This window comes from Chaetodon trifascialis, chromosome 17 (assembly GCF_039877785.1).
Source record: "Chaetodon trifascialis isolate fChaTrf1 chromosome 17, fChaTrf1.hap1, whole genome shotgun sequence".
Lineage (NCBI taxonomy): Eukaryota > Metazoa > Chordata > Actinopteri > Chaetodontiformes > Chaetodontidae > Chaetodon > Chaetodon trifascialis.
In genome coordinates this window covers 11,838,846-11,865,864 of record NC_092072.1, presented here as the reverse complement: position 1 = coordinate 11,865,864, position 27,019 = coordinate 11,838,846, and the positions used below count along the sequence as shown (strand labels likewise).

General features: G+C 44.0%; 2 protein-coding genes across 3 annotated transcripts; one reads left to right on the top strand and one right to left on the bottom strand.

Moving 5' to 3' along the window:
* Positions 1–229: 229 nt before the first annotated feature.
* On the bottom strand, positions 230–19,700 carry fam91a1 (family with sequence similarity 91 member A1). Of its 2 annotated transcripts, none has more exons than XM_070985209.1 (24): positions 19,400–19,700; positions 18,191–18,275; positions 17,351–17,502; positions 15,723–15,780; positions 13,685–13,752; positions 13,196–13,309; positions 12,394–12,484; positions 11,452–11,514; positions 10,912–11,018; positions 10,720–10,758; positions 9,309–9,421; positions 8,965–9,074; positions 8,356–8,468; positions 8,155–8,241; positions 7,874–8,003; positions 5,852–6,000; positions 5,039–5,173; positions 4,046–4,159; positions 3,746–3,818; positions 3,070–3,216; positions 2,523–2,624; positions 2,238–2,361; positions 2,034–2,103; positions 230–1,057 (listed from the first exon to the last, which is right to left on the bottom strand). In XM_070985209.1, exons 1-24 carry the CDS (start codon positions 19,469–19,471, stop codon positions 872–874), a joined length of 2,502 nt encoding a protein of 833 aa, XP_070841310.1. In that variant the 5' UTR covers positions 19,472–19,700; the 3' UTR covers positions 230–871. The 2 variants fall into 2 exon arrangements, with proteins under 2 accessions (XP_070841310.1, XP_070841311.1); XM_070985210.1 differs by having other exon boundaries at positions 8,356–8,465; positions 19,400–19,594.
* A 4,667-nt stretch (positions 19,701–24,367) lies between these two features.
* Positions 24,368–26,663, top strand: klhl38a (kelch-like family member 38a). The gene is made up of 3 exons (XM_070985255.1): positions 24,368–25,723; positions 25,841–25,946; positions 26,374–26,663. The coding sequence occupies exons 1-3, from the start codon at positions 24,368–24,370 to the stop codon at positions 26,661–26,663; spliced, it is 1,752 nt and encodes a 583-aa protein (XP_070841356.1).
* Positions 26,664–27,019: the final 356 nt, after the last annotated feature.

The window sequence follows — 27,019 nt, the reverse complement described above, 5'->3', positions numbered from 1 at the left end:
AATTTCTAACCCGTCTGAGTTTCCAAGAGGAAACACTTTCTTGTGGTAAACGTGAGCTCTAAGATCATGTGCGCGCTATGATGAATCCAACATTTGAAGAAAAAAAAATAAGTACATGACATTACTTCATCCACAGGCTTGGAGAAATCCTGCACAGTGCAAATAATAAATGCCCCCAATATTGACTACAAGTAAAGAGGAAAGTATTTTTTTTCATGGGTGTGCGACAGCATCATGCATCAAATCACCTAACATGAGACGACACAGGGAGGCAGCAGGTCTGTATTTGGACTCCAGCCCAAAGACTCAGGCCTTGAATATGCATATTGTCAATTGTTTCCTGAAGAAGTCTGATGAACGCTGGGTGGGTGGGTCATTTTTAGAACATCTATACGATATCAACAACTTTATACTTCGCTCTCAAGGATCACAAAATATCCACTGATTGAAGGGTAGGGCGGGGGCTGGGGGGGGGGGGGGGGGGCTAGTCAGTGGAGAACAGTGCTTGTGTTTCCAGTTAAAAGGTGTTCCAGATTATATGCTGTTTGCCTGCATCACTGTTATATACTGTGATAATAGCACCACTCCAACAGATAACACTGCCTTGATACGAATACGAGGAGTCACAGAGGGTAACAGCGTGGGAGGGTGGGGGGGTTGAACTAGTGTTGGCAACACTGTCAGAAGGATGATTCCTCGTACAGCAGGGAAATGACAAAGTGCTGGCAGGGCTGATTTTCCCATGAGTGGACACTGACGGACAAGAGGGCGAGGCTTCTGAGCGAGTGTTTCCTTGTGATCGGATATGAAGATGCAGGGCTGGACCTTCAATAAGAATTTCCTCATGACCAAATCTGGAAGTTTTGGGGGTTTATGTGGGTTGGTCCTTCTGCAGAGCTGAGATGTCCAGGGGAGGAGGGGCCCGCCCGCTCCACTCCTTCAGCTGCCCGTCCTTGAAGAGGAGGTTGAGGGCGGGCAGGGGGACACCGGACTCGGCCGGGGGCTGACTGAGAGGGTTCGACACGCCGCTGTCCAGGTCAGAGGGCTGGATGCCGTCCTGCCAACACAGGGGCAAAGGTCACAGATCAGAGCAGATGGTATGCGGGACAAAGATACACTTCTATGGGATGTTAAAAAAGTGTGGAAAGGCGAGGCAGAACGGTAGATTTACAGTGTGTGGCTGCTTTAGAAAACACCCAAACACTAAATCCTGCAGCTGAGAATTTGTGTAGAAAACATTCAGACAGGGTCATCAGCGAGGTCTGAGACTGGTCCGACGGCACACAAATGAGGCAGGATGTTCAAATTTTAATCTGAAGCTACATCCTCACCATGCCCTTCCACTTTCAATTAACTTGTTTTTTTCCTCCTCTTTCTCTGCACTCACACACATCCTCACATACACCCAAACATTTGCAAATCAACACAATACCTCATTTTTATCTCAGCCCCTCTCACTCACAGCCCCGCATTACTGCATTCAATTCAAACTGTGATAACGGTTTGTTTTGCTTGGTTCTTCCTCGCTTGCCATTCTTTGGTTTCTCCTGTGACTTTCAGCACAATACACACGACTTCATGCTTTGTATGTTCACGCTCATGTGTTTCAATAAAATAGAACACTTAACTCCATTAGAGGTCTATTCTTCTGTGGCTCGTCTCACGCTCACTGTATCTTCGTGGGGTGACAAATTTATTAAGACGCCTGCTAAATAACTTAACTGGCCGGTGCATCGAGACTTTACTGTGTTATCTAAGCAGTACTGATTATAGACAAAAGGTTTAATGAAACAGCAGCCAGGAGCAGTCATGGTGCTGATAGTTGTTTTAAGCCTGTTATATCAAAATCATGACTTCCTTATCTCATTATCTCCAGAGGAAAAATACATACATACATTGTGTCAAAACCAAATTAAACCAACATTTCTAGTCAAACATTAAACTGCTGATATTTTCACTGGACAGTGTGATTTCTTTTCTTTCCCGTGAGTATTCTCACACGGCGACCTGCAGAGACAGAGGAGCGTTTTTACCTGGAATGACTGAACGAAGCTCAACACCTTCAGCGATAGCTTCCGGCTCGAGTGAAGCAGCTCTTGAAGGCTGAAAAAAACAAAAAAAAACCAAAGCTAAAGTCTAGCACTGCTGCAACACGGCTTTAGACTTTTCTTGAGGTTTTAAACAAAAGTGAAATTTTTGAGGATGCTGGGTGTTTTTTGCTTTTTTTTTTTTGGTACCTTTCGTTGCTGCACAGTTTGTGTGAAGCGATTTTTCGACACACTTTGCGGTTGAGCTCGGAGCTGAAGAGGGGCATGCCGAAGCACAGCTCAAGAGGGACCCACTCGTCTTCAGACGACAGAGCTGAAAGAAAGGGATTGTAACAAACAACATGAGACGCACGCTGGTTCTGAACCTGACATGGACGTTGGTCACAATTTACCCACCTCTTTCTCTTCTTTAGCATCCCTTCAAACTCTCAAACAACTGTTCAAAGGTACCTGAAGATAAAAAAGTAGACCTACTGTCAGTCTTTGCTTTGCCTTCCCCGTTGTTTTCTTCTGTCACAAGCTCAAAGGACTCGGTGCTGCCGTTGGTGTCCAGGCCTGCACCTAGATGGGTGTCCCCTTGAAGAAAAGCAGCAAATGTCCATCAGCATTAAGGCTGTTTCTGGAGTACAGCTTGAATGTGCTTCGGTTAAAAACCTTCATTAAACTTTTTAAAGAATTCTGAATAGATATCAGAGGTCTGTCAATTTAAATCAGCTGTTCATTGTTCTGTGTGTGAATATCTACATAAAAATCTGTGATCACCTACGTCAGCGAGATTCAATCAGTGAATCTCAAAGTAAAGGCTAACACTGTTCGATCCACGTCCATTAGCAAAGGCTATCGCAATGAGGGACACAATTATGCAGACAAACGGCATAATTAAACTGGACTGTGAGCAATCTTTATCTAATTTGCACCACCGGTGCCGAAGGCCATCAGAGGCGAGGACATTGTGACTAATTCAACTATAGGTCTTGCCTCTCAAATGCTCACGCACACACATTTGCATTAGCTCCCGTACCTCTGCACTCAGCACTGTCGCTGGCCCTGCGACGGTGCCTGTTGTTGGAGTTGAGCATGGTGATGTAGCCACACTGGTGCTCCAGGTCCACCTGCTCCTTCAGCTTCTGCAGCGCCTTGTGCGTACACATGTTGGAGTAGGAGAACTCTGCGCGGGAAGGAGAGAGACGACACAAGCGATGGGAGCGATGCTTCAAGTGCAGCACACTGACACTAATATTACTATCTGCAGAGCATGGCATTCAAACAGAATGCGTTGCTCCAGAGGATGTGACATTCTGAAAGCAAATGCATTAAGAGGATGAGACTTAGGTGTTAAGCTTGACACACAAATTCACAAAGAAAAGGATTTCACAGGATTCAAGTCTTTTTTTATGATGTCTCATGAGTTAAAACCCTCAAAGCCAAAAACTGGAAATTTGAGTCACCAGAGAAAAGAGCACAGCATGACTGAGGTAATGTTAATCAGGGACGTGCAGCATGGCGGTGACAATATGCTAATACTGATATTACCGGTGTAGAATTATAGTACTATCAGTTAATAAGTTAATCCTGTTCAGTAGACTGCAAATAAAATCCTTTACATCGGCTTATCAGGAGGCACATGCATGAGCATAACATACACACTGCGTGTGTATAACATGATTTTAAAGCCTTATCCACATCTAATAACTCACCTGCTTTCAAATCTTCCTCATCAAAGGGGAACGGGATGTGAACCGTTTCTCCATGACCGTGCATACCATGGCCCTAAGGGTTACACACACACACACACACACACACACAGTACAGTTTATATATCCACACAGTGAGACTTGCTACCAAATATGTTATTTCTGAAAACGCACGAAGAGTAGATACATAAGATTACACGATGGCATGTTCACAAGTTCAAATTCAAGCAATTTACCCCCCCCCCCCCAAAAAAAATAAAAAATCCTGACACAACCTAATTGTAAAATTTTGTGTGTGTTTACCTGGATGAGTACTGCAGAGTGTGTGAGGGCGTCGTTGAGCATGGTCAGCACGTTGGATGTAGGGACGACTCCGGGGTCGTGACCCCAGGAGGTGATCAACAACCTGTCGTAGCACTGAACAGAGAAAAACAAGGCGTCAGCAAAGCATTCTTCCGCTGCTGCTGATCACTGAAACCATCAGGAGTGATGGCGAACAACAGTCACAACATTTGTAAGTTTCTACATGTTATACATAATCTTACTAGTACTATTCATATTAGAGGCGGTTTAATCCAGCAAGTGAAGAGCAGCGTTGAAGAACAGGAAACATCACTTTTCCATCACTCTGCTGCTGATTGATGTCATGACTATGATGAAAACGGTTTTCCCGACTGAGTTGGAGCTTTTCCATGAAATTAAGGTGTTATTCTTTTCCCTTTTGTTACTCTTTTCAGCTCTGAAGGCGTTAGCGGTGTGCTGTTACTACAGTTCGCTGTGGAGCAAAACGGTTTAAATGAATAAAATGGGAAGCAGACGATGAGTAGAAAAATATATGCTGCTATCTAAGTGACCCATTTACATGATATTATCCATCCTTCCCTGAAAACCTACTGCATCAAACTCTCTTTTGTCCCCCGTCTCACATTCCCAGGATAGTTAAAAAATTCCAAGACCACTGGGAAGCCTTTGAGGAGGAAAATGCAGGTGCACGCTGTGGTATGACTGTGACGTGTGATGCACCAGGTGCTTTGTTGAGAAACAAAGGCTGACGAAGGGAACGAAGGAAACAGCTTTGAGTTTTCCCTCCAGCGCTCTGATTACCTGTTCCTCAAACTGAAGGGCGAGGTCAAAATTTAAAAAGGGCAGATGTCAAAGAGAAATGGAAAAGGAGTGCAATCACAACAAGCTGAAAGTATTGTTTTTCTTTTCACACATGGGACTTTTCCGATTTCAAAGACACTTCTTTTGCTTCAACCGTACGCCTGAACTTGATTAATTATTATTTGGATTAACCTGGAATATGTCTGGCAGTTTGCGGAGCCTGGAGCCTTTGGAGAGCAGCAGAGATGGAGGGCCTTGGCCGGTCACATGGTACAGGTACAGCTTGAACCAGATGGAGCTCACCTCAGGGATGGCCGGGCCAATGTGCTGCAGGGGAGTAATAAACATGTACATATATGTAAGTGTGCAGGAGCAGAACTAATGCATACACATGTACAAATTCTCACACAAGTTTCCCCCATTTAGTTTCTTACATAAACACACACTTCAAACGAACAACAAAGTAACAAAGCAGAACCACTGCGTCTGTGTTGTTCTTGTGTCAGAGAAGCCGAAAATTGAAGCTGTTATTAGATATGTGAGCAGCAAACCAAGAAAGGAGTTCACTGAATTCCACTTCGCTGAATCCCAGCAGTGTGAGAATAAACAGCAGCGTGAATGGCACAACAAGAGTTTAACTTCTTTCCCTCTGTCTCTCTGAGCTCAGCTAGAGGGCTGGACTGTGGCCAGCCAGAAGAATTACTCATGAGCCTTGTCTCCCTTCCTCTCTCTCTTTTCCTCCCCCTCTCTTTGTGTAGTTTTGTTGTTGAGGGCAACTGCAGGCTGGGCGCACACAAAGCATTCACACACAGTCCCAAATCACCCCGGGCGCACAAGTGTGTACACACAGCAAGCGGGCATACACAACCAAACATGGCATGCACACATAAACTGTTGACGAAAACACAAGCGCACAACTCTGACACAGGCAACATTTGATCCAACATCCCAGCAGGCCGTATAGTATCCCCCTCTGCTCTCCCTCCCTCCCTCCAGGCGTCATACCTGAGGCGTGCAGCTGCTGATGGGTCTGATCTCATTGCTGAGCGGCGCCATTGAGACCAGCAGCTTGTAGTTCTTATTGAGGACGCGGCTGCAGGTGGCCTGGTCCAGACCCAGCAGGCTCTCACAGCGCAACATGTCCAACGGGAAACCTAGCCGAGGAAAAAACAGGAACGCTCTCAACGTCCATAAAAATAGGCTGAAACAAAGTGTGATTAGGCGTATACATGTAGTTTGCATTCTTGTGTCACTGCACAGATAAAGTACATCTCTGGAAGCAATAGTGCAACATTTTAGCAAGCTGTTTATGCTAAGCTAAGCTAACCGGCTGCTAGATACAGCCTTAGTGTAAATTTAACAAAACATACATGAAAGTAGCATCGATCTTAACAAGAAAATAAACAAGCTTCTGTCCCCAAATGATGAACTATTCCTTTAAATGAAGTTCATCTGCCAGGTGGGGATGAATCAGTAACTTGGTTGAAGAGCGCTGGATCACATCCAGAACGCACAGTAAAGATTCCTTCTGTCTTCATAGCCGTGGTGTTAAGAAGAGAGCTCTCTCCCAGGTGTCTTGTAAAGACTGTCCTCTCAAAGGACACAAGTGTCAACTTGAAATTCCTGGACTTAATAATCCTCCTAAACGTAAATCTAAGAGGCAAGAGGAGTCTATTAACTGCTGAGAGTGAGCCGAGCACAATAAGCAATGAGACTAATGTTTTATACTGATTTGGATGTTGATTTTTACATCACAGTCTCTTAAAGAGTCAAGTGTTCTGTGAGGGCCAAAAACATCTATCAGTCTTTATGCTGTCAGTCAGAATTCAGCTGCCTGTAACCACATGGTGCTGCACCGAAGAGCTGCAGCAAAGACGAGTCGAGTCTGTTGAGAGATTTGTTGGCGAGATCAATTTTCCTCACTTCCCAAATGAACAATCATCAGGATCACCACTAGACTCTTGTATCACAGTTCAGCTTCCGCCAGCAGGCTCTCAGTGCACTCGCTCCTCAGCAGACGCCTGGAGCAGCAGCTGAAGAGGAGGACTGAGAGATAAGACAATCAGAAGTGAGGCACGCAGCCAAAACAAACAAACGGCATCTGGTGGCAAAACGGTAGCTACATGGAAACCCAGAGCTTTGCTTTATAGTCACTGGAGGACTCGCTCTCTGCTGCCCCCCCTAGAGACACAAGTGGAACACTGCAGCTCGCAGTACGTCTGTGTATCCAGAAATATGTGACCACACTCAAGAGGAACATTCAAGAAACTGGTGAAATGGCGAGCCGAGAGTGACTCAGAGGTTTGCTAAAAGCAGCACAAATAGAAGATCTGCGTCCTCTCTGTTGCTTCAATAAGAGTTTGCAGCCTTATCCAGAACTTTGAGATGGAAATAACTTTCAATAACTTCATTAATTATTGATTTTGCAAGACCACAGAACAAGTTTAAGTAGCTGCATGGGAGTCATTTAGTTGCTGTTCGCCTCAGCTGTGGTAATGATAGCTCAGAATATCTTTTCAGTGACAGTGTGCAGACACTTTGTGCAGCTGAAAACAAAAGCGTTAAAGAGCTGCTGATTTACTCTTAACCCCCAACAGCTGTTACTGTTTTTCCACCTGAACCTCACACTGTTTTTAATGCTTACACAAATAGATAAACTTTTCTTTTCCACGGGAAATAATGAACCATTTGTGCTTTGAGTCATACACACATTAACACACACCTTTCACCACTTTCCCTCTGCACTGACACCTCCCTGCTCTCACCTTGAATTTCCGTGTGACTGATAGTTGCAATTTTGAAACAACGATTAGAAAACGTCAGCTGCATTTTTGTGTCAACCGTTGGCAGAAGGCAAACCGTAAAAAACACACATGAAGAGGGAGCTTTCTGCAGACAAGGGACAAAAACATGAGCTTCATCTAGCTTCATGTTGAGGCTGGGAAGGAACGTAAAACCAAAATCACAACCAAAAACAAATCGATACTAATAAAGGGAATGACAAAGAGAGTGGAACTGTGTATCTACCTATATTTGGAATATCAGGTCCCTGGTCCTGAGTGAGTTCTTTGTTGTAACGCAGGAAGAGGATGGTATTTTTGAGGGTCAGAGCATGGTCGAAGTAACGCTGCGCCTCGCCCTCTGCTGTGCTCTCCACCTGGAGACGAAGAAACCAGGAAATACGTTAGAGTGTCATGAGCATGTGCATCAAGCTATAAATAATGTTCTACGTGGATTTAGTGCCCTCTGATGTTTCACTGAACACCGCTGTAAATCTTTGTTTTCTTTGCTTCCTTTGCTGGTCTCACCTTCTCCAACTCAGCCAGGAAGCTGTCCAGAGTCTCATCCGACAGCTTTCCGACCTCAAACATGGTCACTGCATGACTCTTCAGATTCTGAGAGAAGGACAAAGACGCAGAGGAATCAAGACGCACAGCTGAATTTTTCAACCAAGACTGATTAAGAGAATTCCATCACTGAGAATCTCTGTGTTTACATCCAGTACTAACCGGAGACAGGTTGCCCATCATGAGGAAGGCTGTGAGGGTGGAGTCAAAGAGGAAGGCAATCCTCTTTGTGGGTGCAGCCGGGATGCTCAGGCTGCTTACGCTGGCTGTGTCTGCTACAGAGACGTTACAGACCATTAATGTATGTAAAAGCACAACTGCATGGCTGCATCATTCTTAAGTGCAGGATATAAGCTTGTGATTTGTTTGGAAAAATAAAATGTGTTTGCAAGGACCAACCCAAAACACATATCTTTCTCAAATACTTTCATTTTAATTGATTATTAGCATGTAATTGTGGCTGATGAGCAGGCAGTTTGAAAATATCCAATTTGTTAGTCTGCGCAACCCAACGGTGCGGCCTTAACATGCATGACAAAGTTAAAATTAGACCAAAAAATGAGACCATTTTAGACGAACAGTTAATAATGTGAGAGTGACTTTCAAGAAGCACAGCTGAGCTTCCTTGGGGATTAATTAGCACTGCTGCTTCAAAACTTTATAAGTTACGTTCAGAAAGTGCTTTGTGTGCGTACATCAGGATGCATATTCGTCTGCATACACTGCAGAGTTTGTGCATATATGTGGGAGTGTGCATGTGGACAGACAGACCTTGGTCTTCCAGACTGGTGGTGTCAGTGTCGGTGGCTGAGGAGCCTCCCTCCATGACAGGACTGCCCTGCTCCCAGGACAGCAGCATCTTCTGAGGGTCCATGGTGCTCCTACCACAGAGGACACAGTGATTGAAGAAAGAGCAGTGTCACCACAATCGAACCAAGTGCAGTGCAATCATTAAAAAAGCTTCCTTCAGTGTTCATTGTTAACTCAATTCTGGAAAGAAAATGCTTTCAAAAACAGAAAATAATTCAAGTTAATGGGAAAAGATGGTTGAACACATGGCAACACTGCCATTACAGGATGGCGGATGGTTGCTGCCTGCACAGCCAAGCACGTACTTGAGTCTGTTGACAGATGGGGCGTTCTTCCAGGTGGGGTGTAGCTGGTCTGAGCTGAACACCTGACCTTTCTTTACAGCGAAGCCGAGGCGACAGTACATGGAAACAGCATTCTGAAAAAACACAGTGAAAGCACAAGACGTTGGACCCATCTCTGACATCATTAGTCTGATACTGTGCTATATCCTCAACCTCTGACCTGCAGGTAAAATGGCTGAACACCATGTTTTGAATGTTTTATTGATTGTGAGGGTCGAATACTCTTTTGGGTGATGGATTCATATAGGATTCATGTCTGGTGACTCAAACTGAGTCAAAAAAAGACAAAAAAAAAAGGTAACGCTCTGTACTTTCCACTAAACAGTTGGCTGGCTTTTCCATTACTTCTTTAATTTCTACAGTCAACAACTTGCTTTGCCATTAAATCTTTTATTCAGACTGAACAGGCCTCCTCACTCAAGTTATGGAGAACTTGATTGCTTTCTACACTTTAATGCCCCAGTAGTGCAAGCTGAGGTCAACTCTTAACCACCCTCTTATCATATCAAAAGAAGCACAGCAAAGATGTTTTTTTTCAAGTGACTAAGGCCATGAGGTAGTCATTATGCACGAGAAAGTTAAACTCAAGTCACGATGGGAAAAGTTCTGCACAAAGGAGGCATCTCAATCATCGCTGAAGTTACAGGGTTTTCTCCTGGAGAATCATTGCAACAGCTGCCTTCAACCGCTTCTCTTAAGTGCTGCTTTTCAGCGGCAAGAATGAGATGAGACCGAGGAACGGGGGGAGTTCAGCTCTTCACACTGGAGGTCATAACACTGAGAGGGAGTTTGGCTCCGTGTCTGATAGAGAGTGAATAGGAAACTGGGGAAAACTGGGTCAAACGTGTTCACTGATTCAACTGGAATGGTGCTGCTCAGCCCCTCTGATAGAGGCATGGGGCATGATGAATGTCATCTGAAGCAATGTGAGAGTGCATGCGTGAGTGTCACAGTCCATCTCTCAGGTGAGCGCCAGTGTGAGGAAGTATCTAGAATGAAACTGTGCAAAAATATCTACTTGTTAGGCTACATAATATCTTTGATTCTCTCACCGAATTGCACACTATTTCATTCGAAATGCATACAAAAAAAAACAATGCCCATGCGATGTACTACTTTAAGAGAATATATATTTATATAACAAATTTCACATGGAATATTACTGAAAAATGGTTTTAATTTCTCAGATTTGATGTCAAACTTAAATCTCAATATTTGGCTCAAAAACATAAATTAGCAAAAGCAAAACATCAGTTTAGAAAGGGGGGCCCTCATTTCCCTGATCTAACATTTTTTCATCCCTCTTGGGACAAACAGTACTTTAGTCTATACATTATAATCAAGTCACATTCTGCAGCAGGTGGATACTCACCTTCACTAAGTCTAAGTCAATCTCCAACACGTTCGCCAGCTGGGAGGCACAGGGGCAGGAAGGACGAGGAGGAGAGAGGGAGAAAAGAAAACAGGTCCTGGTTCATAAGTTGATCTACTAACCCACATACGGACATATTATAATCAATTAAGAAAGTAGGCGCGGACAATAAAACACGTCTCTAAAGCCTACCTCTGCTACGTTTGTCTGCTCATCAATGGAGACAAAGATTTTGTAGAGAAGTGTTTCAAAGTAATCGCCCTGGACACGGTTCATGACAAAGCCTTCCAGCGGGGGCACTGCAAGGCAAAAACAGTGAGGGGCTGCTTTTTAAATACTGTGTGCATATGTAATGACACTATTAGGCATTGTTGCAGATCAGGCCATTAACCATAATGCTCGCCTGCTGTGTTCTGTCAAGGCAATCGCTCTGGAGAGGAAAATAGCAGGATGTTTACACACACACACACGTTAGGATTTCAGCACTTGTGGGGACATCACATAGTCTTACATTAAGTTCCTGGAGACTTAGAGTTACCATAATCATAACTACTGCTCGCCTAACCCTAAGCTTAACCTCAGTCTTCACCCTGGAATTTAATAATTTACATTGTGGGACCTGTATTTTGTCTCCACAATTATGGCAAGTCCCTACAAAGTGACTGTGTTAACAGATTTATGTCCCCACAAAGTGAGTAATGCATGGCCTCACACACGCACACACAGATGTACCTGAGATGCAGCTGTCATCAGATATGGGAACATCCAAGTAGATGAAGCCCCGGTTGTACAAGCCTGGAGTACAAAACAAACAGAATAAGACAGAATAATTGACATAATTGGCATAATATCCATTAACATCGCGGTTGCCACGTTCAGAAAAACAAGTCTTATGACGCAAACGATCTGGTTATTGAACTTCTTCTGTGTAGAACAAAAAATTGTTCGTACGAGAGCGGCAGAAAAAAATTCAAGCCAATCAAATGTCATTTAAACAGCTACTTGTATTCAAATTGCTCTACGTCTCTTGCATTTAATTGCATTTGTTCCCACTCAGTCAGCAGCACTCCAGAGGCAGAGGTTCATCACTGTCAAACTGTTCTCTAATTAACATTTAAACTGCATGGACACATCCTCATTCCCTCGGCTTCATCTTTGAAATTCACACCAGCGAGCTGATGAAAGACATTAATATCAGCATCCATGTTCTTCCACGTTTCTTATATTCTATATTAAAATCCCATTACCATTACTTTTCCCAAACATTGTTTCCCATACATTGATGTATTGGTGGCGGCCTGATTGTTGCAGAGAGGACTGCAGACTGACTTCCTGAGTAGAGTCTGTCTGATAGTCAATGGTTAGTCTCATGAACATCCAGACCCAACTCTTCAAAGTTTTTAGCAAGCACGTAAGGAGCCAAGCTACTAACGATAACTGCAGTAAAGTGAGGCGTCATTTGGAAAAGCCAGATTTTGACGCACATCAAAGAGGACAATCCATCCTGAAAGGATTTGTGCACACAGCGGGTTTGACACTATTGAAGAAATAAAAGTTTTATTATTGTAATTATTAGAAAACAAGGTGTTAACATTTATATTTTCATGGTGCCGTTGATGGATGCAGAAACTGTTTTCAATGGCCGGCTTAACATGTGACACACAGCATACTCACTTAAAACCACATTGTACTCCATTGATCCAGCCAGCTGAGGACCAGAATCTATCATCTTGTCAATGGCTTTCTTCTCTGCTGGAGAACAGATCTGTGCTCACACACATCAAATACACAAATACACAACGTTAGAGCACGCACGCATGGATGTCAAAGCAGTAGTCGTCCATATTATCTTGTTTTCTCTGGGGTTTTCTTCCTGTGGAAGGGAGAAAAACTGTTGGGAATTTGGCAGGTATATATTTTTCATCAGGTGAGATCTCCACGTGCAGCGCACGTGGGATGAACAATTGCAGCTTGGCGGGTAACATGCATGAATTTCAATGACAGCTCAGGGTAAAAATCACACCGACACACATCATTCTCTCGCTTATTTTGTGGGTCAATGATACATGCAGTGTACATAAAGGGGACTTTTTGACCCAAACTGTCCTGCTGTCCCCTCTCCTTCCACTGTGTCAGTATGATCCATCCCAGCCTGTGATCACTAGCTAGAATTACTGCCTCGCAGTTTTGTCTCTGCCAGCGAGTCATGTCATTTTACCGCCATGTCTGTCCAGACTCATATAGTGTATGAACTTTGACCTTTTGGATATAAACATTTGTGTAACATTTTATCATAACTAGCACATTAATTCTTGAGTTGTGGCCAAAAATGTGCTTTGTGAGGTTACCGTGACCTCTGACAACCAAAATCGAATCAGTTCATCCTTGAGCCCATAAACATAAAAATCAAATATCTCAACATGTCTTTCATCAAACTGAACTGAAATGTGGAGAGGAAAAGAAGCTTTTATCTCACCCTGATGTCGTCCTCAGTGATGAAGCCCGTCTGTGCCACCCACCATGGCTCGACAGAGATCTCCACTGGTTTGGCAGGTAGCAGGTCCCGCGCTGACTTCCTTCGGAAGAATTTCTAAAAAAAAGTAGATAGACGGGGAAGGGGGTGAGGCGTGACTGAAAAATAAAACTAATAAAGTTTGTTGTTAAGGGCTGATATTGTAATTTTGAAGGGAATGATGGAGAAATATTTCCAAAATATGCAGAACATATTTGTTGATGGTGTTTCGCCTCGAGTGTGCAACATTTTATGGTTATTATGGTTTCATTTATGAGGATGTGCATAATGAGTACTGCTATGCAGTTTGCTGTTGGCCAGGCAGGGGGAGATACAGCTGGATTAAATATTCAGTACTCCTCTTAAATGTAATAACATGAACAAACCTATGAACTTAATGTATGAGGTTCTGTTCTGGAACTGATCGTTTTAAAAATAAGAAACACGTCTTACTTTGGAAGATCTGCACTGGTTCATCAGGTCAATGTACTGGTTTCTCCCAATGCCAAGCAGCCGCAGACCTGTGAGAAGATGAGAAATTAGCAAGTAAAACTCAATCATGCCTGAGTAACCGGCCATGAACTTGTAATCACTGCGCATTAACACTGCAGCAAATATATCTGCAGCTGCGAAAGCGTCCGTGGCATTTTTCAATTACAGCCTCTGAGGCTTTACAAACTAGAATTAACGCCTCGCGGTCGTGCGCCTCTGCAAACCAGTGAAGATGCAGTTTACATCCATGCCTGTCCAGACTCGTAGTCTAGTCACGAGTACGGAGGCATGAAAAGAGAGACAATTACAGCAAGAAGCAAAGTTTGAGAATTAGTTTTCTGGATATTTCTAACTTCATATTGGAGTTTCTTCAGAGAGAAAAAAAACATTCAGGAGCGGCAACAGTGACTCATCCAAACTCTGCTGAGGGAGTACGTCCACACAAATACCCACACACCTTCTCTGAGACAACCCTGTCCTCTGACAGACACGCACTCTGTCCTCTGACAGACACGCACACAAATGGAAAATAACTACTAAACCATCTACCGACATAAACAGCCTCCTCTGAGAATATGAAGAGTGAGCATGTGCACGTATTTTTATCCATAATCACGATAACACATATACACTGGGCCTTATAGCAACTTTATGGCCTTCATAGTGGAAAGGTATGCAAATCTGGACTCCAAATCTCACCATGTCACCTCTTCTCGCCTATGATGCACAGGCCTGGAAGGGCCAAAGCAGAATGTGCTGGGAAGGCTGCCAAAGCAAACAGGGACCAGTAAGGCATGTTCACATTTTGGTCTCCTAAAGCAGCAGAAACCTGCACGCGTATCATGCCGTTACACCAAGACACAGACACAACACACAAACATCCTCCCACGTGAAACTCTGTCTCGCTGACTCTCCATCCACCCACTTCTGCATGACACACTTCCAAAGCTCCTCCAGGGAGATTAGAGGAGAGAGGCCCCTGCGAGCACGGCAGCCTGCCGGCAGCCTTCTGTCTCCGCAGCGTGGAGGTCCTGGACTGCCAGGATTCAGTCACTCACAGGCCAACACCAAAGCCTGTTTCACTCGACAGCAGAGAGTCAAAGAATGCTACAACTACCCGTGCACTTTGACGCAAACTTAATCTGCTTTTGCACTAATTACTGAAAAACACAGCTCCTCAGTGATTCAGTAACACATTGGAAAAGAGATTTGATTGAGCAGAATTTTGATTTACCATGAAGTGGGATTTATACGTCAATCCCAACACCACCTGGCCAGTGCTCTGTCCTGGTTATGGGAATACAAAGATATGCTCTGTGTTTATTAGTAATGCTAGTCAGTGGCTTTGGAAAACAATTCATCTCATCAACCATCAAAACCAGTGTGGGATTTGGTTGTCATTCAAGACAAGGAGTTTTCCTACCATCCCTCCAGTATTCAAAGCAAGCAAATCACATACACTTGGAAAAAAAACAGATTCATCTGTCAAGAAATCTGTATAAACCACAGACATACGACACACCTTCCAAAAGGCTGACACCCTGGTGTCTTCATCAACACACACTAAAACCCCCCCTAACTTCCTAAAAACCATTTGCACACATTTGAAATTACATTTAAGCCAAAAATTGTGCTTTGTGCTCAAAAAGCAGTTTTACAAAGACAGAGGTGGCCCTCTAGTGACTTCATGACCCTCGTTCAAATCCCTCAGCTTCCTGAAAAACTTCTTTACAGTGTGACTGTTCTACCACAACATGCACTGTCAAAACAAGAAACAAAAATAAGAGAGAGAGAGACCAGAGAGGCAGAGAAAGCAGGAGTGGGAGGTACACAGAACTGAAGAAAAGTTGTTTCAACAGTGTGTGTGTGTGTGTGTGTGTGTGTGTGTGTGTGTGTGTGTGTGTGTGTGTGTGTGTGTGTGTGTGTGTGTGTGTGTGTGTGCGTGTGTGTGTATGTGTGTGGGGGGGGTAAAAACAAAACAAAAAAAAGAAAAACTCACAGTCAGCAGCAGTGAAGTTGGGCAAGGAGTCGTAACTCTTCTCACTGTTCATAATATCCTGGAGGTGCAAAAAAGAAAGGAGACAGGAAACAGGGAAAAGAAGAATTAAACTCATTTTTCCTCTCCCCCTCTCTGTGTCCCCCTGCCTCTGATTAATAACAGGATTAGCAGATCTGGGCGGCCGTGCTAATTTCTTCTCCCCATTTTCATTAAGTGCTTAAGAGGGATTATCAGAATGTGACATAGCCTTGGGCAATTTAGTGGCCACAATTAAAACTCAGTTAGGTTTGGTTTACCATGCATCGGAAAGAGGGTGAAGCCTTTTTAAGTGTGAGCTGAAAACTCAATGCTGCGTCTTTATTCCTGTTTATATGTTAAGTCCTGCAAAAAGAAGGCTGGGAGCATTAGTCATATCTGCTCTGATGAAATGGGAAGTATGCTAAATGTGGAGCAATCAAATGTGACTCCCAACATCTGCGCACACACTTTCTGTGTGCAGAGACACATCTGAGGGCGTCATACAAAGAAATTACACAATCAATATATCTGTAATCAGCTTCATGTGCAACAAAACAGATTACAGGTGCATTACTTTTATGAAGAAATCAGAATTATTATATGCAGCATGGATTACTTTTCAGACGCAACGCTCCCAGCCCTGTGAAGTCATGGCCTCAGTAATCTAATTGAGAATGTCAGAAGTCAAGGAGAATCCAGCTGGTCAAAGTCTCCGACAGACTGGTTCTCCGTGAGCCCGGCTGTGCCAGCCTCACTCAACACACTGAGCTTTATCAGCGAGAGCGAGCCGTCACGCGGACCAAGCCCAAACTGACTGCAGAGCAAACAGCAAAGAGTTTCTCGGGCTGTGTTGGTCCTGTGATCAGTCCTTCGTGTCTCCCTGAGCTGGCGCACGAGGCTTCAGCAGACACTGACTGACACCTAGTGCCTGACTGATGGTGAAAACAGAGGAAACACATTCCAGCAAGTGATCTTTGAAAACGACAGAATATTTCACTGTCACTATCATTTCCCTCTTTGTTTATCACATGCAAATGACATGTAAGTTCGAGCGCATGCTTCACTCACGCTGGCCAGTGACACACAGGTTTCTCCTCGAAGCACACTGGCTATACTCTAATGGTGTAGCTAAATAAAATGGTATATTTTTTAGCAGATCCATTCAGGGGTACCATAGAATATAGAAAATGTACATTATCCAAGTAACAGAGAACACATTACACGTGACGGCAGAGAGCAGTAAAAAGGGGTTCTTGGATTGCCGGTTTTGTCACAAACTGCCATTTCTGCAGCGGTTTCCAGGGATGCTTAAATTGAAGACATTGTTCAGTTTTAAATTAAGAGAGACTTTTCCAAACCAATTAGTGGATCTTTGTTGCTGCACAATAACAATTCCTGCTCTGTGCCTTTGAGTTTGCCCGGCTCATTGAAATTACGAAATCACCATGTTATTGTCTTGGGTTTCAGACAGAAGCGATGCTACACTTCCGAAGCAGCCGGAGCTTTTCAGATAGATGCTCAGGTGTATGAGAAGCTGTTTACTGAGCTTATGATGAAAGAGGTCCTGCATCTTCCCTATTCTGTTGTGCAGTGCAGCAGAAGTTGCTTACCTCCATGATTCCTATGTAATATGAGAACGGAGTGACTCGCAGCCCTTTGACCATGATGTCTGACAGGTGGTAGGGGTACAGCATCAGGTGGTCCCGGCTGTACTTCAGGAGCTCCTCATAATACTTGCGCTCGTCCTTCCTCACGTGGCGCACTGCTCATAAAACACACAGGTCACAGCCAGGGGTGAGTGTTCATAGAGAAACACTTCCTAAATCTATACCAAATCAATCCAGGTTAAAAAGGGAGTATTGATCCCGAGCAAGCTCAAGAAGCTCACAATTGATTACACAGAGTGGTTATTACTACACAGTTAGTGGCATATTACTTAACTGATAATACAATCACTTTTTTGATTATTGAAGACAAGCATGCTTCAGGATAGAGTCAATATCATGAAATCTGCTGTACCTGTTCATGCACAGTGTACCAATCGCGTATTACTGTAATCCCAGCAATTTATCAGCGATACAAAGTGTTGGCTTTTAAGTTGACCTGGCCTGGTGCCGTTACAATTCACATTAAACTGCCAGATTTCAGACATGCCTAGCTAAAGCTAACACAGTCAGAATAATGAGATTTAATCTACCATCTTCACAGCAGGATTTACTGCAGGGCTGTTGTATTACACTGCAATCCTTTTAGCTAAATGTTCCTGATACACTGGACACTGAGAGCACTTTGGGCCAGGCCTGTGATGTACTCACACATCTTATTCTCAAGATATAAAATGCAAGAGGATTCGTCCGCCCTTTGTCTTTTAATCTCACGCCTCACCATGAAGTGACATGCAGTACAAGGTGCTTGTTAAGCACTGGTGTGAGGAACAAAAACTTGCTCACCTAGGTTATTGCGGAATCGCAGCTGGTTGCGGATGCTGTACAGCAGGACATGCTTCTCATACTCGCGCTGAGAGTTCCCCAAACTCTGGAGAGGAAAAGAAATACAGAACACAGGTGAGGACCATGGCTGGATTAACCTGCGAAGTGGCAAAATGAGCTACTGGGCCCCAGTTAATCCCACTCTCCTCTGACTAATTGTGCAATATGTATAATTTTTCCACGGTGGAATATTTCCTGGCTCCAAATGTAATGACTGGTTACATGATCAAACACATCAATTTGGGAAAATACAACACATAAACACCCATGTTTCCCAAAGCCAAAGATGATGTCACCAAAATGTCTTATTTTGTCACACAAAGATGTTCAGTTCAATGTCATAGAGGAGTAAAGAAACAAGAAAATATCCACAGTTTAGAGGCTGGAATGAGCAAATTTGTTTGTTTTTTCAAGGAAAGCACCGACTGAATACACCAGATGGGTGCCAGCATCGATAATGACCTTACCTGGTGGGTCAGGTACCAGCCATGGTGTGGCCCATCCACATTAAATGCAGGCTCTTTGTTGGTGTCATTATAAAATTCACTGTTTTTGCTATTGGTTACTGCACATTCACAGTCACAGCAGACCACCGTCTCAGTTTTCAGCACCACAGCGATCTCGGTCTAATGGAACTCAGATGCACACAGTGAGCCAGTTGACACACAATAAGCCTGGAGGTCTGGGGCCCCTGTGCGGTTGCCCACTTCTTCTAGTTGGTAATCTACCTTTGGTGGGAGGGGACATACACCCGCCTCCACTTCACCACGACATGATGGCGTAAAGGTGGGATTTATGCAGACTAATAATAGTGAAACATCTTTCCCATTTTTCGACACTGCATGTCTGTTACACAGATGTGGGACTGCAATATTTGCAGGTGACATCCACGCGCTAGCATCGTGTGGCGCCATCTATCAAACAATCAGTCATGTGATGCCAGCGAAGTTAAACTGAGGCAGCGAAGCTTGTGTGGCTGTAATGTAATGATGGTCCGTTATGGCTCCGGCTCAACGGTGAAAACCCTGCAGAGGAGGTTAGCGAGCGGTGCGACCCTGACAGCTGCCTGTATGACAGAGAGCACCGCCGTGACATTGACAGCTTCACCCCCCCAGGACACAGCGGTGCTTCCTCCTCACCCTGCCCCGTGGACACGTTAAGACACAGTACCTGTTTGACATTAGCTGGGAGCTTGTTCCACGGATAATTCTGCCTGATGTGAAATTCCACGTCCGTGTTCATCGCTAGCTAGCTAGCTGGCTAAAAGCAGAATCCCTCGAGACGATCGGAAACGGGCTCTCGGGCAAGTCCACGGTGACTTTACCCCCCCGACACCCAACAACCGAGCGAGGCGTCCCACGGTTTGACGAGATGATTTATCCGGTGCTTATTTTCCTTTACAATAAACGGACACTTCCTTGTTGTATTTTCGAACAAGCCGTTCGTCACGCTCGTGGCCACATTCGTCACTTCCTGTCGAGGCGTGACCGTGGATGTGAATGGAGTTCGAGAGCGAGGAGACAAATGAGAAGTGATGGGATTATTAGAAAGAAAGAAAGAAAGAAAGAAAGAAAGAAAGAAAGAAAGAAAGAAAGAAAGAAAGAAAGAAAGAACCGATCAGTGTCATGGGAAGTAATGTTCCGCCTCAAATAATTGTGTTTATCATTGAGACATCCACAGAGGGACCTGCTGCGGGCCCACAGGGCAAACATGAGCTGCAGGGCCTTCAAAGGGTAGAAGATATGAGTCTGCTGTAAATACAGTCTGGAAAGGGGACTATTTCCAACCACGGATTAACACACATTTGGTGCTCCCTTGAGTATTCACAGCAGGAGGACAGCATATATGTGGGACTCAAAATAAACTACAGTTCCCATGTTCCAGTCACCCAGTGCACACAGGGCCTAATAGTCAACAATGCAGGATGCACATAAGCGTCTTAGTTGTTTATTTTAGAGGTTCATGTTCCTTTCAGTCAAATTCAATGTATGCAATTTGAAATCAAGGTTCCTCAGTCCATTTTGGTGTCTAAATTATTAGTCAGAGCCTCCACAGCATGCAAGAATATGGCATACTTTTATTCTATTCTCAAGAGCATGGGGGACTTACAGTACCAGCTAATGAACTGATAATATGGAAGTCATTATTCAAACTCTCAAGGTCAGTTTCAAGTTCATCTTTATTTCTTCAGTGGCAACGCGATTATGATTATAATCATAACAAAGCCTGCAATAAAGCTATATTGAAATATACCTTTAAAGAAATGTTTTTGTGGAATTTGAGTAATTATTGTTACACAATGTCAAAAGCAAACAAAGACCATCAACACTCCTACAAAACAGAAGTTCATTTGGTTCCTCAAAATTGCTTATGATAAACAAGCTACACTTTCAGTCCTGAGCTCTGCAAGTGGATTTAAACAAAAGGCCCAAAGCCATCATTAGATTTTCTGCAGTCAGAGTATCACTGGATCAAAAAAAGTGCTGTTTTAAGATGGTATGGTAAACTGAAAGTGGAAAAATCTAATCTTCAGTCCTCACCTCAACCTTTAAAGAAAGTGACATTTGTCAGATTTGTAGCTTTTCCCCTGAAGGAGTCTGCCGTGCACACCGTGACCTATGAGCATGTAGCTGTCACTTGGTAACTGGCAACAGAGTGTAGGATTTCACTGTGTGACAAAGTCCACCAAAGCTGCGTGTACTCGCATGTCATGATGTCTGACTTGCTGACAGCTCACTTTCCTTCAGCTATGTCATTCAATCTGTCCAGATGTAACTCCAGTTCCTTGTCATGTGCCGCAAAACAAACATGACAATATTTCATCTCACTGCCTCAGGAGCTGCAAGAAGGGCAAGTATGTGATAAGGCCCCCCTGTGAGATAAAGAAATGACAACTTAGACATATCAACTGTGAGGAAAAGGAGTCTTAAATGTCTCAGAACCATATCTGTCTCCAGATAGCATGAGTGGAAACACGAGGTTGTGACATAAAAGGAAAATATATTTCTCTTTTAATCTTGCCAATCAGTGATCTCAAATGATATTACAAGACGCTCAGTCCAGATTGAATTTTATCTTTCCGCGAGGTATGAAGATCTATTGCTTGTTGCTCTGTATCACTGCTTCCCAGCCCTATTTCCCCTGTGACAGCAGTGTGGATATGAGCTGTGAGCAGCTTCTCATGCTGTTTTATCTGAAGGATTTCTGGAGGCAGGAAGAGGTGAAGGTATATAGAATTAAAAATATATATATATATTAATATTATTAGAAACTAGTTGAATGAGAAACAGGTAGAAATATTCTCGCTGCACTGGCAGATTTTTCAGTTGTTTTGAGAAGGTCAAGGTAAACTTGATTATCCCACAAATTTACGTGGTCAAGGTGCAAAAAGTACATAAAACTGGCATAAAAACAGATGTAAATACAAATATATCATGCAAAGTCCCCCGTCCCATTGCCTTAACACACACTGATTTCCCGGTGACGCCCAACGATCCTACTTGTCAACTGCTTTTGATACTATCTGTGGTCAAATTGCTTTATTCACATTCTGTAATGACTTTCTGTATAGTAATTTTCATGCTACTGGCTGAGTCCACCATCCCCACCCTTGATTCAAATACGCAGAGATTCCCATGGAAAGGATGAAATGTAATCCAGTCATACTGCTCTTAATTTTATCATAGAGATATCAGCCTCACTGTTTTACAGTGACATTAACTACTGGTGAAACATGGTGTTACCTCCTGTAACCACATTCAGCATGGTGGTTTTTAAGTATTAGTAATGAAAAACACAATTAACCTTAAAATCTAAGGATTATCAATCAACGGACTCAACAGAAACTAGATTTGATAAATATGCCACTGAGACCACAGCACATACAATACGTCTCCTCTACATCCGTGATTGAGGGTCATGGATGCTGTATGACAGTATGAGACGCACATTGCTAAGGTAACTAGAGTAGTAACGTCAGTCATCTCCAGTTGTGCATACTCACAAACAACACACCGAAACACTGCCACACCTTGACGCAGACTGAGTTCAGATCTTACAGCTGTTTCTCCTGATCAAGCTGGCCTATCAGCACCGCTCTATATTTACCTTCATCCTGGGTTACACACATGAGGGAGGAGGAGGAAGAGGAGGAGGACTTAAACAGCACAGGAAGATGGACAAGGGTTAGCAGCTCGGGGACACTTTGATTAAACACCAGCCTGGGTGGGCTCAATGGCTGAGTCAGGACCCTGTGATGATTCTCCCTCCCCTGGCTATTGTAAACACTCTCTCCACTGGACCCTGGCAGAGCTGTTAAGCCGGCAACTGGGTACCAAACAGCTCTGTGTCACATGAGAGGCCTGGCTGGAGTCACAGTGGCCCGGGATACTATTCTTAGCTGCAGGAATGTATACAGTGGCCTCATGGTGAGCTCCACAGCGCCTAACTGGAGAGCCTCGTCGTTTCTCTGTGTCATGCTTCTTTTCTCTCCCCGACTTAACCACCCACTTTCTCTCTGGATAATGTTTTGGTTCTCGTTTGATTGGAAATGATATTTGTTCTGACCAGACCGACCAGACATTTCGGATGTTATTGATTTTCTGAGGGCAGGAGGTAAGAATTCACTCAGTCACAGATGTTGCTGATGAACTGGCAACAGGTTCATCAGCAACACATTTTGACTCAAATATGATATTAAAGTGCTTCAGTGTTAAGTTTTTGTTGCGTAACAGCGCAATTGCTTCATTTACTCAGCACTAGCTTCACTATCTGCTTCAAATGAATCCTCTTCTTAATCATTTGGATCACACATGCTTTGCAGCTGTGCCACATTTACAGTCACTTAAATGATTATCAGTGTAAAATTTTGATCATTTATTTATAAATCTGCTTTGGCATTTGGTATTAAGAGCTTTAAAGTATGAAATGTATTAAAACATATCATCACAAAAGAGCAGACAAAGTCATATTGGTTATGTGATAAATGTTCAGAAGCATAACTGATGACCAACTAGGACGTTATAGTGATTGAATATAACCTATGTAATGTATAGATGAATGTAACTCAAGTTTTGGATGCAATTCATCATAAGGGGCTCTTGATCTCTTGTTTAAGATCTGAGCAAAAACTGTGAATTGTGAAAAGTCACTCACCGTCAATGTCATTTCTTTATATACAATATATTAGTCAGGCATGGCCACATAAGTGGGAGTAAATCAGTAGCTGTCGCAGGGGTGATTAGAAGACTTAGTGCTGCTAATAACCCAATGAAGTTCCAGCTCTTCAAACGACAGGATAATCACAATCCCCGCCCAGCCCAGGAGAGAAAGACTGAGACTATGGGAGAGGAGGAATATGGTGGAGGGAAAAACATAACATACAGAAAAAATAGCCCCAGAGATGGCGAGGGGGAGTGATGTCCAGGGAGAGATATTCAGGGGGATGGAGAGACAAACACAGATGGTCTGTTGACACAGTTCTGTTAATGTTAGCAGTGATGTGGTGCCTGATAAGGGAGATGTGGCCCAATGCTACATGGATGCATCGAGATAATTTAGAAGGGGTAAAAATAGAAATCTTTGAGTCAGTAATGGTCAAATTAAGGACAGCTGCTCTGCAGGAGTTTTAAGAATTTGAGTGTGGGCTAATGAATTAAAGAGTTTGCTATCAGATGATCATAGTTAGTCCTTATAGAATTAGCTAATAAATGTCTGCCACAGCATGATGTTTTCATACTTTGCTGTTTGTTCACATTAAACAAATGAGATATAATTTGTTAATGAGGGAGCTTGACAAGTGCGGATTTATTACATTTGGACAGAGCCAGGCTAACTGTTCCCACTTTTCTAGTCTTTATGCTAAGCTAAGCTAATTGTCTCCAATCCGTTGCCTCAACTTACAGACATGGGACTGGTTTGAATCTCCTGCTCTAACTTATAATAATATACCTCCACCAGTGAAACTTCTTGTTCTTTATTACAACATCTAAATTGTCATTTTATCACCATAGTTTCATAGGACTGTGTAATGTCACTGTAAGGTCATCAATGCCCATGTTGTGGTCAACCATTTATTTCCGATGCACAACAGCAATACAACACTCTGATCATGGAGTATTTCTTCATGCTTTCCACAGAATGGCCTCTAGACCACGAGAAGTTTTCTCTTTCAAAGACTCAGAACTTCCCTCCCACCTTCTTGCCCAGCTCAACATCCTCCGGCAGGAGCGCATCCTGACAGATGTCCTGCTCTGCACGGACCACCAGGAGATCCCCTGCCACCGGAACGTCTTGGTGTCCAGCAGCCCGTACTTCCGTGCCATGTTCTGCAGCAACTTTCTGGAGAGCAGCCAGGCCCGGGTGAATCTGAAGGGAATCTCTTCAAATGTCCTCAGTGGCATCGTGGACTACGTCTACACTGGCTGTATCACCATCACCATGGAGATTGTGCTCCCGCTCATGCAGGCAGCATCCATGCTTCACTATGGCGGTCTCTTTGAGGCCTGTTCCATGTTCCTCCAGGAGCAGCTGAGTCCAGAAAACTGTCTGAGCATGATACGGCTCTCTGAGATCCTTCACTGTGAGAGTTTGAGGGAGAGGGCGAAGGAGATGGCTGTCAGGTGTTTCTCAGATGTAGCTGCTACAGAGGACTTCTGTGAGTTGTCTCTCCCTGAGCTCATGTGTTACCTGGAAGACGACAGGCTTTGTGCTGAGGAGGAACAAGTGTTTGAGACCCTCCTGGCGTGGATCCACCATGACCCGTTTTCACGACGGGGTGCCATCCACGACCTCTTCAAGAAAGTCCGTCTTCGCTACATCCATCCAACTTACCTCTTCCAGTTTATTGCCAATGACCCACTGGTGCAGTCCTCCACCCTCTGTACTGAGATAATCGAGTCGGTGCGTCGCCTCATGCTTACAGTCAGCAGCAAGTGTAGCCGAGAGCTCAAGCCACTTTGGACCACACCGCGACGTTACACCTGCAGAGAAACACTGGTGGTGGTTGGAGGACGCAAAAACAATGAACAGACCTCACGAGAGGCCCTGCTGTATGACGAAAGGACTCATCGTTGGCAGTGGCTGGCTAAGCTCCCCCTGCGCCTCTACAAAGCTGCATATGTGTGTATTCATAGCATCCTCTATGTGCTTGGCGGGCTCAGCCTCTGCATGGCATCAGGTGACAGCTCGGTCAGCGCCACAGTTTACACGCTCTCCCTTAAGACCAACCAGTGGCGGACTGCTGAGCCCATGTTGGAGCCACGATACGCCCACCAAAGCGTATCCTATCTGCATTTCATTTTTGTGTTAGGAGGCATTGGGGTACACAAGAGAATCTCCCAGTCAGTAGAAAGATACAACAGTATGTTTAATCAATGGGAGGCCATGGCACCAATGCCCACAGCGGTGCTGCATCCGGCTGTGGCAGCTAGTGATCAGAGGATCTATGTTTTCGGAGGGGAGGACGCCATGCAGAACCCAGTCAGGCTGATCCAGGTAGAGAAGACTTCTCATTTTAGCAGTATCAAATGAAACACAAGTAGACAGCAAACCACAATCTTCCATGCCGTAGGAAAAACAGGCTGACTGTCCATGTCTGTGCTGTGTCAACAGGTATATCACATCTCTCGCAACTTGTGGTCCAGGCTGGAGACAAGGACGGTAAAAAACGTTTGTGCTCCTGCCGCTGTCATTGAAGACAAGATCTACATCATAGGAGGTGAGCTCAATGAATGGCTGCAAAAAAAACAGTTATATAGATTAATTTTTCAATGTTTTCAATGTCAATGTTGCTCAAACAGGAAAAAATAGAGCATTTGTTTATGACTATTTTAAGCTGCAGATTCATACACATTTGTTGCACTGGTGAGTATTTCCAGCAGTGGGGAGGATTTACGTGGGAGGGACTTTAAATAAACTACAGAGCCCAAGTTCAGTGTAATGAAAGAAAATGTCTCCCAGAACAACAGTGTGGCTAAGTGATGTGTTTTTAGCATCTTTCAGACAACAATGGAGCTCTATGACACAGAGGAATATACTAAATCAGGCTTTGGATACACTGATAATTCTTTTCCATTCATTGTTGGTTTTGGTCTTTTCGTTGGAGTTGTTGATAATAATTATAATAATGAAAATATAACTTGCAGGATACACCAGGCGAATGATCGCCTACGACACCAAGGCCAACAAATTTGTCAAGTGTGAGAACCTGAAGGAGCGGCGGATGCATCACAGCGCTACAGTGATCAACAACAAGCTCTACGTCACCGGTGGGCGCATCCTAAACGGCCACGACGTCATCGAGGACTCAGACTGCTTTGAGTGTTATGACCCAAAGACAGACGTTTGGACCTCCAAAGGTTCTTTGCCATACAAGCTATTTGACCATGGCTCCCTGCCACTGGTCTGTGTTTCCAACAGACCCAACCCACCATGACCCAAAGTCCAACCAGCCACTTGGCCGGATGGTGTGCTACATGGTCTTCACCCTGTTGCCATGATTTACTGGCCTCTGTCTACACAAATGGGAAACCATTTCAAACTGACTGCATTCCTTCACGCAGCTCAGTCTCTGCAACGACTTAACAGCATTTTAGTCCAGGCTGACTTTCGTCTGAATCAAAGGAGAGATCAGCTGACAAGCAGAGGTGTCATGTCTGAGGCACCTGGGGTGAAACTGAACTGAGAACCCAAGAGATGACAAGAGGCAGAAAATACTTATGCAACAAGCAGCTGTTCAGACGCATATGTAATCCAAAAAGCTCTCTCAGCAGATGGCTGCACTTGTTTGAT